Source organism: Caloenas nicobarica, chromosome 3, assembly GCF_036013445.1.
Source record: "Caloenas nicobarica isolate bCalNic1 chromosome 3, bCalNic1.hap1, whole genome shotgun sequence".
In the NCBI taxonomy this organism is placed as follows: domain Eukaryota; kingdom Metazoa; phylum Chordata; class Aves; order Columbiformes; family Columbidae; genus Caloenas; species Caloenas nicobarica.
The window spans coordinates 37,019,314-37,040,378 of record NC_088247.1 but is presented as its reverse complement, the minus strand read 5'-3'; the positions used below and the strand labels follow the sequence as shown (position 1 = coordinate 37,040,378).

At 38.5% G+C, this 21,065-nt stretch overlaps 1 protein-coding gene across 1 annotated transcript in view; it reads left to right on the top strand.

Annotated features, from left to right (window-relative positions):
- The window catches only part of SNAP91 (synaptosome associated protein 91), a 65,968-nt gene that overhangs the window by 27,830 nt on the left and 17,073 nt on the right, over nt 1-21,065 (top strand). Inside the window, exons 9-17 of the mRNA XM_065632978.1 lie at nt 1,288-1,329; nt 4,837-4,907; nt 5,318-5,323; nt 6,285-6,312; nt 8,292-8,401; nt 9,532-9,632; nt 14,321-14,335; nt 14,479-14,649; nt 20,756-20,863. Of these exons, the coding sequence (XP_065489050.1) occupies nt 1,288-1,329; nt 4,837-4,907; nt 5,318-5,323; nt 6,285-6,312; nt 8,292-8,401; nt 9,532-9,632; nt 14,321-14,335; nt 14,479-14,649; nt 20,756-20,863 (652 nt within the window). The remainder of the gene's footprint in view (nt 1-1,287; nt 1,330-4,836; nt 4,908-5,317; nt 5,324-6,284; nt 6,313-8,291; nt 8,402-9,531; nt 9,633-14,320; nt 14,336-14,478; nt 14,650-20,755; nt 20,864-21,065) is intronic.

Here is a 21,065-nt window from a genome sequence, read left to right as displayed (position 1 = left end):
ATATAAAATATTAATAGCATTTGTTAAGCATCTGACTCACTGTGTGTAAATGTGAGGCAATATACAAATTCCTGGATCTGCTTGTTCACCTCTTCTTGAACTCATTAAGCCTTGTTTAGAACTTCCACATGTCTCGACTGTCCAGCCAGCCTCAACTTCCCTAGTAACAGGTGACATGACTTCTACTACATCAATATTCCTTGGAAATGCTGTAATAAATGCATGCTTCTAGGACAGCATTGAACATTAGAGGAAGATACAGCAATTAGGAATAAACACATAAGGATTTTATAAGTCTGCTTTTTCAGTCTTTGCAGCCAACTGCAAGTTAACTGGAATGTGAGGTTTTCCTGGTTTTGATCCTTGTTATCATCCTCTTATGTGGATAATACAAATACTACATGGTTAATTAACTCTTTTGCTGGGCTCTCATTTGTGCCAGTTGGCTCCTTGGCACAAGATGTACATTTTCCATGTTTCATGCTTCATTATAGTGGACAGCAGTAACTAGCTGAATAAAAAGTTTGTTTCTTTGCTAATTTACTTTACTATTTATGAAGGAGCCTGCTAGACTCCTGAATTACACGTATGTCTGAGATGAATGTTTAGCTTGAGGGAATGAAGTACTTTAGACACCTATAGGTCAGCTTTGCAGGACAGGTATTATAGTGACTATATTTCAGATTTACTAGGGGCAGTGAAGCTTGTTCTTCCACAAAAGCCAAACCAGTGGGCAACTTGAAGAGTCAAAGTGAAGCAACAAGACAGCTGATAGAAGATTGCAGACTTAGACCTCATCTTGTTGTGTTCGAAATGCTAGGAGAGAAGGGCAGAACCACAAAGTGACTTGAGCTTTGTCATTTTTTTTAAGTGATGTCTTTCAGGATTTGGTCACTGACTGAATTTCAGAGAACTTCATTAGGATAGTCAGGTATCCAGATAGTATGTGTTCCACAGTTCACTGATGCTGTCCTCTGACACAACTGTGTGTGACCAGGAAACCTTGCCCGACTTACAGTATGGAGCACGAACCTTTACCTGGCTGGAATCAAACTCTTTCTTTCTTTTTTTTTTTTTTTTTTTTTAATGGATATGTAATTTGTAGAAAACAAACACACAAAACCACACTACAAACTATTGAAGGTAGCTACTGGAAAGTTGGGCATCTGCACTCATGTACTGTAGTCTTTTTCTACATTGAAGAGTATACTGCAATTATTCTAGTCAAAATTAGTGCCTGCTGTAGTGGAATAATGCACTTAAGTTTTACCTTTTTTATATCCACAGCAAGTTGGAATTGACAAAGGCGATATCCCTGATCTCACACAGGTAAGCTTATCTTGTAGTCTTGTTGGATCTGTGTAATAACTAAAATATCTGTTACTAGGAAGCACATCAGGAATGTAAATGTTGGTAGGTAGTCATACTCCCTAACATTTTAAAGCCTTCCCAACTTGCAAATAAGAACTCCCCAAAGCTGTTTCTAAGACTGATATAACTAAAATAGTATCTTTCATTATGACTTGTGACCTATAGTTGAAATGTAGACTGTTTTGCTTTTTCCTTGCTAAAGGACAGACTTTTGCAGCTTGTAGCTCAAGTCCATTTTTGATGACAGACAGTGTAGAGATTGTGCTGTGACTTGCTTCATAATCTCTCCCTGACATGGTCTTGTTCCAGAGATGAAATTCAGAGCAGCACTAGCACTACTGTCTTGGTCTAGGTACAGTAAACTTGAAGTTTAAATGCAGAAGTTGTGATTTGATTGCCAAACTTCTCTGTCAGTATGCATCAAAACTTTGAACATCAAAACTCACTTATGCTGTAGCTGTTTCTATTGTTCCGGTCCATTTTCAATATCACTTGCAAATTGGCCTGGGTGCATGGCTTTGTGTTTAATGTGAAAATTATATTTACTTGGAGGAAGAGATCCATGTGAGGAGTTCACTCATGCAGTTTTGATGCCAGTAAAACTGGAACAGAAGAGCAGCCCAAACCGCTTAGCAGTTGTAAATCCTAAGTTTTCATAACCTATGAATATGTAGTTTTTGAAAGGCTCTTGAAATCCTGGTTTAAATCAGCATCAGAATAGTGGTTCTCTTGGTTTAAAAAGCCAGTTAAAAATTCTGAGAGTGAGACATGATCTGAAGGTGGAGAGTTTTAATCTTTACAGGCTTCAGATGCTACGAGGCTATGATGTCATGGCTACTCTTTCAGCAGAGGAAAGCTTAGACTTCTAGCAGCGTGGGGAATACCAAGCCACATTTTGACATAGCTGAAGTCGTATGTTCACCTAACTCTGTTCCTCAGAAGCTCTTTTTTTAACAAGGTCTAGTCAGTCATGAGCTAAGTCCTTGAACCAAAAGAACTCACTTGAAGCTCAGTTAATGAATTACACTTTATGAATCCCTGTAGCACTTTTATCTGCTTCTGCTTGTATTGCATCAGCCTGCTGGAAAGCCTGTCTGCTGGGACTGTTCAAGCCCTGTTCTACATCACCAGTCAGGGCTGCACTTGCTCAGGGGCACCTTAGTTACTGCTGTCGGAGGGTCCCTTTTACCTCGTGAACCAATGCTTTAAAATAGAATAGAAGAGTTCCTTTGGAAGGAAAGGATCTACAGAAATCGTCTAGTACAACTGCCTGACCACCTGAGTGGTCTTCTCAAGCAGTTCCTCATAGCTGTGTTCTCCCAAAGGCTGCTCGGGACTCGCTTGCTAAGGCTGATCTGCAACATGCTGTAGATTGTGTATAAGACGTAGGCAGTGTGTTTCAATGAGAAATTTTTAAAAAGGTGAAAAATAAAACTGAACTTCAGCTAATAAGTTATATATAATTGTATATTATATCAATGGTATACCTAAATTCCTAAAGCAAACCATGGCAATCGTCCGTAGTATTCCACAAGAAGTTGGTTGTCTTGACACTCGATGTGTGTACATACTCTGTAAATCCAAAAAAGCGGTCATATTACTGTAATACAAGTTGATAGCTGTCATCTTTGGACTTTTTAGTTTGCCTGCAAGGTTTAGGAGGCTGCTAAAGATCTTGGCTCCTTTTTATGTATTAGTGATTCTTGAAGTATGGCAGTTTTGCACCAAATAGCTGAAGCAGCATCTAGAAGAAGTTAAGCAATGTTAAGTGTTGCAAATTGGACACCAGAGAGTATTTTATATCCAAATTGTTGCATCTGGGTAGAAATTTTCTAAAGCTTCCTCTTTTGATAGAAGAGTTTCATATTACCTTGCTGGCTTTTAAGAAACCTATGAATAATATATTGGAAAGCTATTTAAAGTGTGTAGAGGTAACTGGTAACAGGAAATAATAATGGATTTTTTTTTTGAAACATAGCTTTCTGCTTACATGTTTAAGTAGACACAATTTGTATCTCACACTATAGCCATTTTCGATACGTATAAGTCTGATTTTTTTTTTTTTTTTTTTTTTCCTGCAAATGAGAGCCTTTGCTCATCTTTTTCTTGCTGCTGGAGAATTCTTCTAAATAAGTCACATGTATTTAAGAAAATTCTTTCTTATGCTCAAATTAGTTGAAAATGAATAAATATGTCTATAAAATATCAACGATTAAGATGTTTCTGTATTGCATATGTGCGTGGGACATATTTAAACTCAAGCCATCATTTAAGTATTTTCTGAGCATTTTAAGTTTCTGCATGTGTAAAGTTACCTAATTGCTCAGTTTTAATGCCAAAACTAATATGCAGACACTATCCTCTAAGTACACTTAGCTGTACATTGGTACCAGCAGGTACTAAGCATCCTGAAACATCTAATTTAGCCAGGCAACTGGCTTTCTGCATCCTGTGTATATGAGCAGTGGATAGTCTGTTTTTGAGCATCACAAACTGGCTTTTTGATGCACACGTAAACCCTGACATTAAAGACCTTGTGAAAAACACCATAGGTATTGCTGTCAGGAGTTGTGGTTGATCTTAAAGAGATCGATCAAGAGAATTCCCTGTTTAAAGACTGTACCATTGATGAACCAGTAACCCTGATGAAATACTTGAGTATTATATACTACTGTTTCTCTCAAGGGTTTCTTCTTTGCTGTTTTCATACTGGAGCAGCTAAGCACACTGTCATTTGTATTTAGGACTACTTTTCCTGTCCACCATTGTAACAGCAAATGAATGCCTGCGGGTGTTGCCTGACCACAAGAAGGTTGCTTAAAATAAAACCTAAGATCAAGGAGGTTTGAAAAAGCTTAGTTTTTGTAGTTGTCTAAAAAAGTAATCCTTCCCAATTTTGAGTTAACTGCTGGGCTCAGTAACCTGTGTCTGGCCACCATTTTGAGAAGACACAGCTGTAAGATTTTGTGATACTGAGAGTCTTGAACCAAAGGAAACTGCTTTTGGGAGTGTTGGAAAGGACTTCTAGTTTGTTTTGTTTAGACTGCAAATATAATCTAACCCTCTGGTCTTGAAAAAGGTGTTGGAGGTCTGGCCAAAAGCAAAACTGAAAAGATGACCTTGAACCTGTTGCTTTTAAATTCACCCCTGTGGATGTCTGCGCTGTTGTCAGTGTTTAACACTGACTCAAAGCATGATGAGCAGCACATCCTGGATTTAGGCTTCAGGTGCCCTTTAGTAGAGGTAAATGTTTTCTCTCTGCAAATTTGGACACAGTATTATATTTCAAAAGCTGTCTTTGCCTGAATACTTCTAGCATGGAAATCCACTGTTTTCACAGTGGTGTAAATAAAATAACAACACGAGCACGCACATGGTGGACTTCAGGGAAGTTGGTGCTGGGCTTCAAAGTGTCATTGGATCAGTGCAATGTGTTTAGAAGTGTGTCTTTCTCTTTGCTTTAAGGCTCCTAGCAGTCTCATGGAGACCCTTGAGCAACATCTAAACTCGCTGGAAGGAAAAAAACCTGGCAACAAGTAAGTGTATATAACTTACCATATATCAAGGCAGAATGTGAGACTAGTTGATATTTAGGTTTGTCTTTCCAAACCTCCTTTTGCCACTTAGCTGGAAAATAAGCTGCAGTAAGACTGGGCTTTTCCTTTGCCTTACAAAGTTGTCTTAATGGGAACTTTGTTTTTCTAACTGGGGGTAGGGGAAACTGACACACCGAACAACTAGACGTTTTCCAAAATGAAGTAAAATTGACTATGGAAAACTCCCAAAAGGAACTCCTTTTCCCTGCTACTAAGGCTTTTATCATCAAAATTAATTTGTTCTCTAATGACTTTGCATCTTCTTATTAGATACTTGTTGTGACTAAGTCTAGGAAGGATTAAGCTAAACCTGTGTTTTCTCTTTTATTGTTGCTTTCCTTGCAATTTAGCGAAGGGTAAGTACATATGTTTACATATCACTTGCATGCAGATGTGGTTATTTTTTTTAAGATGGCTTGAAAAATTAGAAATAGCTTTTAATTGTACCTAAACTGTTGCTTACTTTTCTATAGAGTTCTTAAGTTATTTTTAGTCATTTCTGTCTTAGCTTCAGATCTTCTGATCATTTCTACAGCTCCTAGGACTTATCCAATTCAAGTAACCCATAGGGTGGATGCTAGTTCAATACTGGCACAGTTTTAAGTTCAGCTCCTCCTTTCATCTCTTAGATCAAAGCAGCTCTAAAAATATGTAGCAGTATTTTCATATCTCATAATAATGAAAGTAAGCAAATGCACTGACACACATTTTAGCTCATGATTAAGGCTCCGTCATTTAGTATTAGTGTGTTTTTCCTGCATATGGAAGGACTTTCAGCTTGGACTTGCCAACTAACTGTTTCCATTCTTTTAAATATCACTAGTTTAAAGTAACTCTGACTTTCTGTAAAAGAAGAGTAGACTTTGAAAATTTGATGACACATCCTCAGAAGGCTTGTGTTAGATAACTGCTTCCATATTGGTCTTATTCTGCTGCTGTTGCATGATTTTATAATATGACGGTATCTTGCCCAATAACTCTTTCCTGCTGGCTTCCGTAGGCCCTAACACAAGGCACTTGCATGCATCTCTGCATTTTCTCCATTTAGTAGAGCTTATTTAAAAGGCAGAATAATCCTGTGACACCAATTAGCTTAAAAGTCTGATTTAAGCTTTGAAATAACAATTTTCATTCTTGGTCTGAAGTGACATGTCAAAGTTTGAGAAATGGGAATGTCATGTGAATTGTAGAGATCTTCAGAAAGCTGTCATGTTTAGCTTTTGGTGTTTTTGCGTGAGCTTTTATTACCAGAAACATAGTTTTTAAAAGTGTACTTACCTGAAAGCACTCCTTTATTTTTTTTTTTTCTTCCCCTAGATCTGGGGCTCCTTCTCCTCTGAGCAAGGTAAATACTGTCAGTTGCTGTACTAGTGAATTCTTGTTCAGGTGTATGATTTAGAACATCTCAAGGGCATGAGGAGTTAAATTTCCATCTCCTAATCTGCTCTTTAGACTATGCCACCTGGGCCCTACCTAAGTGACAAAGCTGCCTCATTTAATGGCCTTGTAAATAATGGCCCAAGAAAAGCACTTTGCTGATCTGAAGGGCCATAGTACTTACACCAGTGCAGGATTTGTTGGTCATGCTTTATGAAAACATAAAAGATACCCATATCTTTGTCTCTACTTTTTTTTTAATCCTTATATCAGTGAGAAACTTACTCCATACTGTTTCTCATCCAAACTCTTCACTTAATTTGCATTTTTTTTTGGAGGAAGTGCTGACTCTTATAAAACTGTATTTATGTGAAAAGCTAAGAAGAAAACTTTCATCTGATATACCTAATTTGAGAATTGACCTTTATTAGTGAGACTGCTTACCTTCATTTAAAGCAAGAGTTGCCAGTGAAAATATCTTGATTTAAGTGTCAGATAAACTAGAAAGTTTTATGGTGTTATTAATAGTAATTCCTACTATCTCTGAAGCATTGCCAGGTGCCACAGTTCTGTGCTTAATAACAGGGGTTGTGCAGGAAAAACTCAGTTAAAACCTCTGAATCTGAGAGAGACAGTTCAATGGTTGATTCTAGTGAAAGCTCTTAAATTTCTTTCCAACAAGTCCTTAAACAAAAAACCAAAAAGGCAAATCCAAAAACCAACCAAACAAAAAAAACTCTCGTGACAATACTGTAGTGGTTAGTGAGAGCTACATGATGGCTTAGAAAGCATTCTTACAACTTTAAGTAATCCCCTCTTCCCTGGTTTATGTGAAGAATTTGGGCAACTCTAGTCTCAAACCTTAGTAAAGCCTTGAAGAGAGTCTGGAAAGCTTATATCCATCTACTGCTAGACTTGTGATGATGGAATGGCAGTAGCAGAACTCAGAAGAAAATTGCTTCACATTTGCCATTCTTATTCTTTCTTGGCAGTGGTCAGAATGGCAGCCTACTAAACATAGGATTTGTTTTCATTCATTAGGAAAGGGATCTCTCTAGCATGTGAGAGGCTGTAACAAAGATCATAGTATCTTTTAGAATTAAGTTGACGCTCTTCAAGGTAACTTGAGGCTTCAAGTGCACAGAAAAGTTGCAATATACTCTCCTGGGTGTCTGTCCTTGCTGTACTTAAGGTATCTTTATCCAGAATTGGAGGAGCTAATGAAGCAAAATCATAGGCTGAGCTGTCTTTTATATCTTCCCAAGGACTTAACCCTTAGCACTGTTGATGGCTCTTTAAACTCCCTTCAGTCTGAAGGTTTACAGACACACTTTTAACTTAAGTTTTTAACCATTTATTTTCTCCCACCATTTCTATGGTTGGAGCGCTAAGGTGCTGTTGTGGGTGAACAGATATGTAATTCCATGGACAAAATGAAAGGTCTGAGAAATGTAGAAAGAAAACCACAAAAATACTTTGTTCCTCCCATCTTCAAGATGGTCTTAAAACTGAGAGGAGGGAGTTTGCTGAGAATCCTTTGACACACAGGAACTGTCAGTTACACTAACGGAGATTTTAAAATGCAGGTAAGGCAACTCCAGATCACAGGTCTCTGAGTTAGCTGCCTAGATGTTGGGTGAGTCTTGAACCCAAGGTACTAAACCTCTTATGAGACCAGCCACTGGTGTCTGCAGGTGCCCTGGATGCACACTATAGGCATTTCCTTTTGAGCCAGGCATTGCTAGGTGGAGTCACCTTGGAATTCCTCCACTCCACCACCCTCTGAAAACTTAGCCCAGTCTTCCTTGGATTCTTTCAAAGGGGGGAACAGCTCACAATAAGAAGATCTGATGTCAAAATTGGATTTTTCAAGTATGTGAATCTGTGCATGAGTTTTTTGTGGAGAAAGGCTGGTATATTGAATGTATATTTGAAATATTTCTCTAGTCTTCTCCAGCCACAACTGTTACATCTCCTAGTTCTACTCCAGCAAAAACTATTGATACATCTCCTCCGGTTGATCTTTTTGCAACTTCATCTACAGCTGCTCCAGTAAGGTAAGTTAAAAAGCTTGATGTAGATGCCAAAGTCATACTTTGAACAGGAGGCTTGCCTGCAAGATTTTGCTTACTTTACAGGTAGTGTACATCCGCATTGCATGGGCTATATTGTTCTACCAGTATAGATCACAAATGAACTCTGACAAAACAAAAAAAATGTGGTTACTCTGATTTGCTTTCAGTGTAGTAGTGATGTTGTATCATTCTCAGTGAAAACTTTTAATTGAATAGACTGAAGTAATGTGCAAATCCAAAGTAGTGCTTACTGACCTTCGGTATTCTGTTTCTAAAACTGCTGAATTAAGATTCCTTTATCTTGCTGTTCACATCAGTTAATGAAGCACACAAATAATGAAGTTTTGGAGGTTGAAGTAAAAAATAAACACTTGACCAATGAGAAAATCTGAACCTTGCTTTCAAGTGAAAACCAGAACAAACCACTGTTACTCATTGTGATGAGCAGAATGAAAGAACTCTAGACATGTAGAAGCTCCAAGCTTGAACCAAAAGTCTGAAGACATGACTAACTTTTCAGTTAAATGTCAGATGAAGTAATTCACTGAAGAAAAATATATTGTTTATTATTTAAATGTTCTAAATTAACAAAACCTTGTTTCTTAAGCAATTACCTGTACGGCTTAATCCACAGAAGTTTTACCAACTCTCTTCTACCTATTGCCTATTTATTGCCTGGAAATGTGGGTTTCTTGCTTTCTGCCATGGCACAGTGAAATGTTGAAGTGTTAATAGAATGGAGCTGTTTTCAGTCACAACAGTTATTTTCTCTATTCTTATGGACCACCTGAGATTTTGGGGTTTGGTTTGGGGATTGGTTTTTTGTTTGTTTTGTTTGTTCATTTTTTTATGATTGTAAAAGTCTAATAGATCTGTTGCAATGTCATTACCAAATAACAGAAGTTAAGGTCCCATTCTGGGGTATAATTTATTCTTGGCACTTACTGCAGTAGAGGTCTTTATGGCCACTGCTCTAATCTTAAGGCCTGAAAATGATTTCATCAGTCATGCAAATTGAGGGTAATTCCAACAATCCAGTCATGATTTTTTTAACTTGATTTAAATGGGCAAATTCCTCCACTATTTAATACCTCTCTTCCTTTCCTTGGCAGCTCTTCCAAACCATCCAGTGATCTTCTGGATCTTCAGCCAGATTTTGCCACTACTGGGCAGGCGGCTCCAGCAGCCTCTGCTGGAGCAACTTCATGGGGAGGTAGAGAAACCTCACTGTCAACATCTCCTCTTGCAGTCTCCATCTTCTTGCCTAGCTGAACTGAAACCTGGCTCTCTGCTAGCACAGGATGTTCCCAACCCACTCCTTGGCTTTTGCTGACCCAACGGTCAAGCATCCCTTTGCAGCACAAGGCTACTCCTGTTTCCAGGGATGTGCATAATAGTATAAGCTGCTTATAAGGGCCTGACTGGGGGGAGCCAGGATTATGTGACTAAAAGTGATCAGGAAGGGGATGGCTGAAGGTGAACAGGTAGGGTAGGCACTTTAAACGAGATGAAGAACTAGAACTGCTCGTGTGCTTATTGGCAAGGTGAAGGCAGAAACTGGCTCTTCGGTTCGTAAAGCAAAGCCAGGAGATCAGTAGGGGGAGGATCAAAAATATATTTTAAAACAAAAATACATCTAAAGCCAATGGTGGCAAATCAGTTCTGCTGCAAGCATGATTATCTCTGACAACTCTTAACACATTTTAATAAAATCTTCATTGTTTGCTTAGAATACTAATATGAAAACAGAAGTAGAGGGCTAACTGCTATTAAATAGGAATTCCTAACCAGCTCTCTGAAATCTGAGCAATCTGGTGAACTGAGCCTGTTGTTCCAGACAGCACTGGCAGCTGGTGATCTAAGACGACCGCAACAAATGTAGGCAATGTTCACTCCTGTCCTGTGAAGACAAGGAATTAGGCCAGTAAATGTAATTTAACTTACATAGTTGTAAACCCACTGCGGTGTAATCTTAAGAGATCTGCACTTGCGTGACAGCTTAATGAACTCATCAGCCCTCTCACAGCAGGAGTGCTACATTGAGTCACGGTGACTCTGCTGTGAATGCTGATACTGGATACTAGTGGCTTCTGCATTCCCTATTTTTGTTCTTATCTTTAGTTCATTAAAGATGACATTGTGTCTCAGACACTTCATTATGTGAGGCTAGCTATAGCTGTCATGTAGGCCATGTTTTGCATATTCCTATTTAATCTGTTGAATTGATTTTTTTTTTTCAGAAATGTCAGTTTTATTAACTGAAATGTAATCTTACCCAGAAAGCAAGACCAAAGAGTCATCTATTCTATGCTGCCTGGGACTAATTATTCAGCAATTTTTTGATTGTGTCCTGTTTGTCTGGCTCTGTCATGGCCAAGTACTGGAACACAGGCTTTTGAGATGTTTGAAAGAGCTCAAGCTCCTCATTTTTTTAAGCAGTTGTTTATCTATGCAGAGTAAATAGCCACTAATATTGTAAAATATTGATTCACATTGCAACGGAAAGCTGATTTATTTGAGTTTTTGCTTTACTCTTTTAGACAAAGCACCTATAGTTTGGAACTTGAGTGTTTTCATTTTTCTGAATTACTGAAAACTTTAAAATGGACTAGTAATGTACCTAGTCCTCTTACTCCACAATGGAAAAGGACAGCTAACTTTTTTCCTTTGGCCAAGATTATCACTAATCTCATCAAGTATACTTCAGTCTTACCTTTCAGAATGGCATTTTGGTAACTTACTATACTTCAAGTTTGTTTTACTGCTGGCAGGAGTCCAGGTATGATGTCCTGTTACTGCATGGGAATCTTGCCTTTATTTTATTTTCATTTTTAAGCTCTTTTAAATAATTGCCAAACACTCTCAGACATGCATGAATTAAGAAACGGAATGGTTTTGTTTTGAATATACTGGTATTTCCATTCATGTTTCATCTGGTAACGAGAAAATCTTTGACCCTGTGTTAAGGGTGTTTTTATTTTATTTATTTTTTAAACTAAAGCTGCAGGATGAAGCTGGTATTCATTATAAATTGTACATTCTCGTAGGTACTACGGAGCCTTTTAATTAGTGCAAGAGAGGCCACATTAGGAATACTACATCTAGTCCTGGGCTCTCCTGTTTCAGGGAGAGGGGCTTGGCAGGGGGCTACCAGGACTCCAGGGGTCTAGAGCACATCTCTGCAGAAAGAGATTGAGGGATTTGGGCCTCTGTCATCTGGCAGAGAGGATGCTAAAGGGGACTCTGAATAGAGGCCTATGACTACTTCAGGGGGAGTTACAGAGCAGAGCCAAAATTTTCTTGGAAATGAGAGTTGATTATAATGAAGGGCAATAGCAACAGATTGCAACTTCAGAGGTTGATTGGACATGAGGAAAAGATTATTTCACTTGGAGGGTAGGGCAGTACTGGAGCAGATCCCTGATGCGAGCTAGTGGACTCTCCATTTCTGGAGATTTTTCAAGACTGGCACTTTAAATGACACATAAACTTCATGAATACACGTCATCAACAAACGATCCTGCTTTCTCAGTCTCACTGGCAATGTAGATTCTCCGTATTCTGGTATATACTCGATATTCAATATAGTACACTGTATATTTAGTGGTATATACAGTACACTGTATATTTTGTTGTATACCTAGCATATTTCTGAATACGATGTAAAGTTACCTAGCAAATGAACTATAACTTGTGCAAATCTACACTTCTGTGCTCACAGGAGATGCTCAAGGTAGGGTAATAAGTTGCCTGCAGCATAATGCAAGGTGAATAGAGAAGCATTTGGCAGGCAGGCTGGGCTGCAATGTTACCAAAAATACAGTAGGTCAAATTCTGCATCTTTGCAAGATCTGACTCTCAGATATAAAAGCAAATTGACTTGAACTTTTGCTCTGAACTACCTTGCAGTGTGCCTTAGAACATGGATTTGCTATTAGCATTGTTACTTTAATATTACTATAGAATAAAGCATTGGTTTTAGTCCTTCCCATATTAAGAGTAAGTGTAGATTGCCCTGCTGGAAAATTGTAATTTCACTGTATTACGATCTATAATGTAACTGGATAACATTGAAGAATAAGCTAACAGAGGGTAGAAGTTTGCCAACAGTTGTTTATCTCAAGTCTAGCTGTGAGACATTCACCTGGCGTGCAGTAATGAGATACCAGACTGCTGCATTTTTAATATGCTGTTATGCTGGTATTTTGACTTACCTCAGCTTGTGCAGTCAGTCTCAAGTACAGTGCTCCCAAGGAACCAATTACAAGTATACCTACATGTGGTTTCTTGATGCCTTTTTAACGAATGTTGTAAAATAAAGACAAACTTGTGAAGCTGTGCTTGCTCAGAGCATTTTGCTTCCTGCATTCTGACCTGTAGTAAAGCATCTGTGCTTGTTGTTCAGTGTGGATCAGACGAACTCATGACCCTGTTAGGAATACAATGAATCTAGGAGCAACACTGAACTACTAGTTAGTAAATAGGTAGTTGTGCTCAGACTATTCTAACTGCAATATAAAGATGTAATAGACCAAACTGCTTAGTTTTCACAGGTTTTTATAGCTTATAGTTGTTTTATGTAGGCAAAGCTGTTTCTGTCTGGGCTCAGTCCGACTGATCTCAGAGGACATAAAAATGTAGGAAAGTCTGTCATTAAAGATGCTTCATTTACCTCTGAAAACAGCTAAGGGACCAAAGCTGGAAGAACCAACCTGCTTATGCAGTCAGTCATTCATACTCCTCATAACAAGTGTTAGCAGAGGTAGTTGTTTCTACATAGTATGCTTGCTCTATCACAAATGCAAGAAAAGCTTTCAAAGATGAGTGCTCTCCTATTTTTTTTTTTCTTTTTTTTTTGCTAAACCGTTGTCTCAAGTACAAGAACCACAGCCTGTCTGCCTCTCAGAATATACTTGGGGAAGTAGGGATGCCATGAATTGTATCCTGAAGTAATTTAACACTGTATTTGCAAGCTGGTCTCTGTTAGAGTACAACACTGGCTTTAGTGCCAGTGTTGTGAAGAGTTCTAGGGCTGATGGGTGGAACACAACAGCTCACTTTGGCAGAACAGTAAGCTGAATTTTGTCTACTTTTAATGACTGTAATGTTGATTTTGAACTGCTTTCTGACTACTTTGGTCCAGAAAATACTTTCAACTAAAGCAGAATTATCTTGAGATTCTCTTTGGTATCTGAGTATGTTCTGCTAATAGCTCACCGATTTAAATAAGCTTGAACTGTGCCTGTTTACTGTACTTGTATGTGATCACTGGGGTTCCTTGGGGCTCACTTTTCCCATGTACACGTGGTGAAAGTCTTGAATCTGCATGCTCTTAAGCCCAGGAACTTGCATTCAAAATTTTCAGTGTTCTTGGGGACTGTTAGCTGTTCATAAACTTCAAAGAAGTCTACCTACTTCTGGTGTTACTATAATACACTGCTAAGTCAAATGCAAGAGAAAACTAGTGAAGTGCTGAACTGAGCTTCTTTAGGAGTGGTTCTTGGCCTGACCTTGGAGTAGTGAAAGGTAGGAGACCTTCTTGTTGACCTTACAGGCCACTACTTGGTTTTCTGTTGCAGTTTAAGAAAAGAAAACCAGCTGTGTAAAACAAAAGTGATAAATACTACCAGTGTTTGAAAATCTTGCTGATTAGATATGAAGGAATTTATCAAATACATGAACTTTATGCACTGGTTCTGATTTGAATAGAGCTATTAAACAGAATAATCTTTGTCATGTAACAATAATTTCTTGAATGTTGGAAAATCAAGTGCAAAAATTGTTTAACCCAAACATGTCACTTGGAGAATGAACTTATAGCTAATGAACATCTTTAGTCTGGCAGTTCTACTAATTGGTCTGTTTCTTTATTCTGCTGTCATTTTAATGGACAATCACTAGACCTCTTGGGAGAGGGTGAGTAATATTTTTTATTTCTAAGACTTTTCAATGTTAAGACTCCTTATTAAAAGCTCCATCTTTCTGGAGTTGAATATTTGTGGTCTCTCCCTCTTCCTCTTACATTTCCTGTTTGATCTTTGTTTTATGGTTGCATATAGATAATCTGGCTGCACTTTCCGGTGTTACCTCTGAGCCACAGATTTCAGATCCATTTGCTCCAGAGCCCAGTGCAACTACCGCTGCAACTACTGATACTACAACTACTTCAGCCCCTGTCGCTACAACTACAACTATTACTGCTACCACGGCTGAAGTGGATCTCTTTGGAGGTTAGTTGGGTTGCTCTAGTGCTCTACATTAGCTCATAAGGTATTTAACTAACTATACCAGAGGTGCCTGTGTGTTGGATGCTTGATGGAGCAGGAGATGTAAACTGTCCAACTGCCTCTTTGTTTGCTGTGCTTTTAGTTAATATGTTGTCTGCATATATATGGAAAGGGAAAACTGTGTACACTTAAGACTGAGTTACCTTATGGTTGAGCAGATAAGAACACTAGTTTTCAGGTCCACGCTGGGGTAAGCAGGTATTCTTCTGATGTCATTCAATAACTATGCTACTGTACTAAAATTTCTGGGAAAAGCAGTTGTGCTTTCTTAGCTATTGCACTGGGGAGGATGGACATGGCACCTTCCTGCTCCTTCATTACTTGTCACACTTCAGTTGTGCTGCATTTCTTTTGGATCTTTCCTGTGAATAGAGTATTGACCAAGCTGAAATTACCATATTTCAGCATCCCTGAGTCTGGGTTTTGTTTCAAATAGCATTAACAGTAAATTAAAGTGACAATGAACATGTAATAAATGCCAACTACACAGCTGTTATATAGGAAACATATTCTTATAGCTTAGTTGTGCCCTTTCAGTCTCCACTGTTAGCTGCTAACCTCTTGAGTAAGAATAAGGTCCCCCCTGTATGCTGTCAGCTTTCTTGTCACTCTTGTGGAGCAGAAAACATCTCAACAGCATGTCAGAACTTATCATTTCTTTTCAGTACTATGCCAGCCCAGGTTAGTGGAGAAATGTTCTGACTTACAAACTACTAACATGTTTGAGATCACCTGACTGCTGTATTTTTCTCGTCGTTCCTTCCTGTGATGCATGGTTCCTGCATGACAGTGGATGTCAGGAATTAGGAACAATTCACTTGCTATCAAAACTGGATTCCAGCACATTCTCTGTGGAGGTGTGTTTATCTATTGTTTCTAGTTACAGGAGTGCTAGACAGGTCTCATACATAAACAGTTTGACTACAAAGGTATTTTCTAAAGATGGAAAGTTCCCAGTTAGAAGTTTTGTTTAGGACTGACTTCAGTGGATGCCTCCAAGATATCCCAATAAAACTGCTGAGAAGCTATAAGAAAGGAGTAAAACTGCTACCTGCTACTTAACCTCTCCTTTTACAAAAATGAATAATAGTCCAACTGCCACAGGATCACGCACTTCAGAAGCAATTTTAAAATAGTCGGTGGCACTGGTTTTGGGCACCACTAGGAGCAAGAGAGAGTCTGATGTTGGTTGTGTTGGTTACTCTCAGAAGCCTGTTGCAGAAGCCAAGGCCTGTGCTCATGAACACCCCTGCAGATGCACAGCATGTGAAGCTTCAAGTGTGTAGATGTTGGGGTCAAGCCACTCTTAGATACAGCACTTTCAAATTACATTATTAATTTAACATAGATATATAGCTTAAAAAAAAAAAAAAGAGCAATCGTTAGATGGCTAGAAATCACTGTAAATTTGCAACAGCATTAGGAAAACATCTACCTTTGCCTATTCTTCCAGTACTAGAGCACCAAGATGTACCCTTCTTTTTTTCTACCTTTTCCACTATTCTGTGCCTGGAATAATGGATGCTACCAAATCATGTGTCTAGTTCCATATTTATAAAGTGGCCAAGAGCTGGATGCTTTTAGTTTCTGGAGGTTTAGTTGATCATTAGATTACTTAGTAGCACATGTTAAGAAGTGGAGTTGCCTTCATTCTCCAATATGGAACGAATTTTACTTTTACAGTATCCAGAGTTTGATGACTTGATCTCTTCTTTTAAAGAGAATGTATTTTGTTGCTCAAATACTATAAATCTCCAGTGGATTGTATATTAGATGAATACTGACTTTTTCCTGGAACATTTCAGGGCAAAGAAAGGTTTTAGCATTTACAACAGCAGAAAACCTCTAGTTCTCAAGAAGAATCTCTAAACATACTCAGTAGCGAAGGTACATTTGCAGTGCCTTCAACACACCCACAGGCCAGACCCTTTTAAGATCCTGGAGTCCATATTAAACTTCCATCTCTCTACTCATGGGAGTTTGTTTGGGTTTTCTTTGTTTGTTTTTCTGAAACTTCTGCTCTAAGTGATGTCCCATACTAACATTCTTTGTTACTTTAACACTATGTAGAGTGCAAAAAGTGGTACTTTTGGGGCCAACACTGCTAGGCATGCTTACACTTAATAAGAAGGTATTTGACCTTTGACGTCTGCTAGAGACAGAGTCTTCAAGGTCGCCTTTTTTGCATCTTGCCAGATCTCAATTGCTTTACACGGTTCCTCACGGTGAGTTGTGGCAGGGGAAGGTACAGGAGCGGTGATCTCAGGAGAAAGAATGTAAAGAGTCTGCAGGGAGTTGGCTGGGTAGGGAAAGGAAGCCAAAAGCTGCAGGAAAAAGGCAGCCAAGTTGATGGAAGAAGCAGAGGAGGAGATTTTGCAGAAATGACTGACTGTTGTTATTCTCTTGCACTATATTGCTGGTACTTTAGCTGATAGGAGCCTGTGTGCTGCTTATGACTGGGCTTTGTCTTTCAGGGGAAAAGCATTATGTCCTTATCTCTGACATGATCTTGGAAAGCAGATGAGAAATGCAGGACTGATCCAGCATAGCTTTTTTTGAAAATCTCAATCTGATTAATGCACAAGCTTTCAGTTACCCGGGCCAATTCGTAGAATTCTTTATCTTGTTTCTAAGATAAACGAGAGGCTGTTTTCAAAGTGCAGCTGGAATCGTTCCTGAGGGGGGAAATGTAAAGGTAGAAGAAAGGTGAAATATCTTGAAATGCCATGTATCTCAGTAACAGAATTTGGACACAGTATTTTTGGACACTAGGAATGTGCTCTTGAGTTATATTCCGTTGCGTGATCATACTGCAAGCGATGCGAGTAACAAGTTGTAGCAGATACTACGCAAATGTCACTTATTAGGCATTCAGATGACATGAATTGTTTGCAGGCAGAACTATTGTTTTCCCTTTAAAGAAACTAAAGGTGAAGTGATTAAGACTTTTTGACACTTGAGGGCTGATGAATGTCCCTTATGTTGGAACACGCAGGTATAGCAAACTAGCACTTATTTAAAAAAACAACAACAACAACAAAAATCCTGTAATTCTTATGATTCTTTCCTAGCAGTGAGCCTAGTGGAATATTTCTTGTTAACTCAGGTCAACTTCTTCATGTCAAAAAGTAATGAAGGGTGACTGAAGAGGAAAAAACTGTGGAAATGGAAAAAATTCTTTTCACCTGTAACACTTTAGTTCTATGATCTTTCCTATACTTGTGGCTTTCCATAGAGTTCTTTCACATGTTGCATAATACATGAAATGATTATAAGTCAACTATATGATGTGTGAGTAACTTTCATCATGTGTTGGTGCCATGGCATCAAATAAAGCCTGAATTTATGAAATCAAACAGATCACTCTTCAGGAACATTTATGTTGCTGCAGACAAGACGTATTGAAGCACTACTTCAGTGTTTCAGAACTTAAACATGCCCTTGTTTGCACATCACTTCAATAAGAACTATTTTTATTTAACAATTTGTGTTATGCAGTACATAATACATACTTATCACTCCTAATAGATGTTCCACGCAGTGTGAAATTTGCAGAGCAACATCTCTTTAAGTTTCCAGGCTGTCTATAAACCCAAGTGAAGATTATGTGCCACTTGATTCTAGAAGTCAAACTTTAGATTTATTTTTGAAGCAGAAGGTGCACAAATGTGAGGAAGTGGCATAAATTGAGAAAATATACTAACTGCTTTAAAGGGAGAAGATCTCTTGCAGTGCTGGAAATGCAAATATAGGGTTACTATGGCAATACGGGGGAACAAAAAATAAAATAGTCCATCGGGTGTTTTACTAATAAAATATGCAGTACAGGATTGTATCAATTTCTGCATGTCATGGTAGATTTTAGCAGACTGTATCTGTGCAGGTAAAAGGCTTCAAAGAACTTGATAAGCATTAAGTTAAAACAAACAAACAAAACCAAACAAACAAATAAAAAATCCCATACCAAACCCAAACTCCAAACCAACAAATAGAAATGAACCCAACCAAACAAATCCTTGATTTGAACTGTGAGTTGTAGGGACCAATATTCAGGTTGGTTTGTCCCTGCGGATGCAGGTTGCTTGAACTTCTCAGTGTGACCATGACATTTTTCCTTTAGATTCGATTGTGAACTTAGGTGTTTATCCCACCTGCCTCTTAACCAGAGTATGATGCTAAAGAAAATTATTGTGCTTGGCAACGACCTTATTCAGAAGTGGCAATAAATAATAAATCTGGTGCCAAGCTAGCTGTTCCCTTCCATCTATGGACTGGAAGGAATTTATGCCCGCTCAAACTTCTATGGCTGTTGCATATGGAACTTGGATAGTCTGCATCTGGACAGGAATAGGTGTTACTCTGAGGCTGAAATGGTCCTAACATAGCACTAGTGACTAACTCAATGCATTCTGAAATCCCACTTTATAAGAAATCTGGAGTCTGTCCTTTCATGCTGGGAAATAATTGTAAGTACTATTTATTGACCAACTTCTGTGCTGTTGACCTACAAGCTTGTGTGGATAGAAATGTGCTCTTTCGAAAGAGCTCAGAGTGATCCTCCACCTGAAAGCTGGCCCTGTAGAGCAAAACCCAACACACATGACCATACGCATAGCATATTCTCTAGCACAGTTCAAAACTCTGCAGTCCACTTATGTGTTGAATTTCTGCTACGCAGTGTATGCCAGTGTCTGCTAGACATACGATACTATGATGTTTAGTTATGATTTTTTTATTTGGACAACTGCCATCCAGTTTTGTTGTTGAACCTGTTACATGAAGAATAGAATTATATTTGAAATGGCTTATTAGCAGGTCTTCTTTTGCTACTAACTCATTTTAATTCTATTGTACAAGTCTAATTAGCTTTCATCTCTTCTGTTGAAGTTTCAATGCATGTTCTTTTGAGCTGTTTAGATTAACTGGCACAAACTTGTTTTTAAAATGGTTGTTTTCATTTTAAAATTGACATTCAAGTTAAAGCATGTTAAGCTTTTTCTTGTACTAGTTTGACAGTGCAATTGCAGTATCCCCCAACAGACTTTTTTTTTTAATTTGCTAACTTTGTAGCAGTAGAAAAATGGCCTTTATGAGCATCTTGAACTATTTATTCTCAATTGTGCAATCTTTTTTGTGAAGAAAATGCTTGCTTATGAGGATAGTCCAAATGGCACTGTCCATTAGGACTACTTCATGGAATTAAGAGCTACAGATGGTGGTTTAAGCCTAGGAATAATGCTGTAAAAGTTCAGAGCTTGAAATTCAATCATATCAATTAGCAAGTGGCAAACAAAAGACAGTCAAAGAAAACTCATGAGCAAGTTGTTCCAAAACCTCAAAACCGTTGTTCTCCCTGACTTGGCTGGTTGGCGTAGAGGAGATCCTGGAAGAAGGAGAGACAAACTATGGCTGGACAGTAGTTAGGATGAGCATTCTGGATCTGTCAGAAGCAAGCCAAGTAAATACAACCTATGCATCAGGTTATGACTTCAGAAAGATCCAATTGGAAAACTTAAGAAACATGTAAGTTCAATTTCTCAGATGATGCATGAGTGCCTTGGCTCAAAAGCTACAAAAGGTACATGCAGATCTCTGCCAATGTAATTGGATTGTTATTTGTAACAGTGCTTAAGTTTGCAAAGCACTATGCAAGTAAATTCGCAGTAACAGGTTAGTCACAGGTATTACAGGCTTTGAGCACACAAATACTGCCATACCTCTGCTCTTTTTTCAGTAGTTAATTTTGGGTAGTATATGAGCATGCTGCTCTGAACCCTTATACAATGAGAATAATAACACCTTTTACACTCACTGTACTTCCTGTGGGCAACCTGAGAAGCTCTATCTTCAAACCCTGTCTAAAACCTGTTCGTGTGGGATTGGGGGAGACAAACCATTTTGCACTGCATGACTTGTCTTGTTGTCAAAGTAACAACATTCATGTTGTATAAGGGAATCTACCTGTGCAATTTAACTGGGTTCTTTTACTATATTTTTCTTATCTTTATCCTTTTTTTCCTTTTAATTTCTGTTCTTTACTGCACCCAAGATGCCTTTGCAGCTTCTCCTGGGGAAGCCCCTGCAGCAGCTGAAGGGGCAGCAGCACCAGCTACCCCAACCCCTGTAGCAGCAGCTCTTGATGCATGTTCAGGAAATGGTGGGTTTTATGTCATTAGATAGTCTCTTGTTTTGCTGGTTTTTTTGGTTTGTTTAAACTACATGGCAGTGTGTTTTTCTGAAATTTTCATAGTGTTTGCAATTGGTCAAAACAAACCTTAGACTGAAGAGCATGCTTAAGAAAACTGCCTGAGTCCCGGTAATTTTGTGCTTATTTGGTAGTTCTAATAGATGATTCTGGC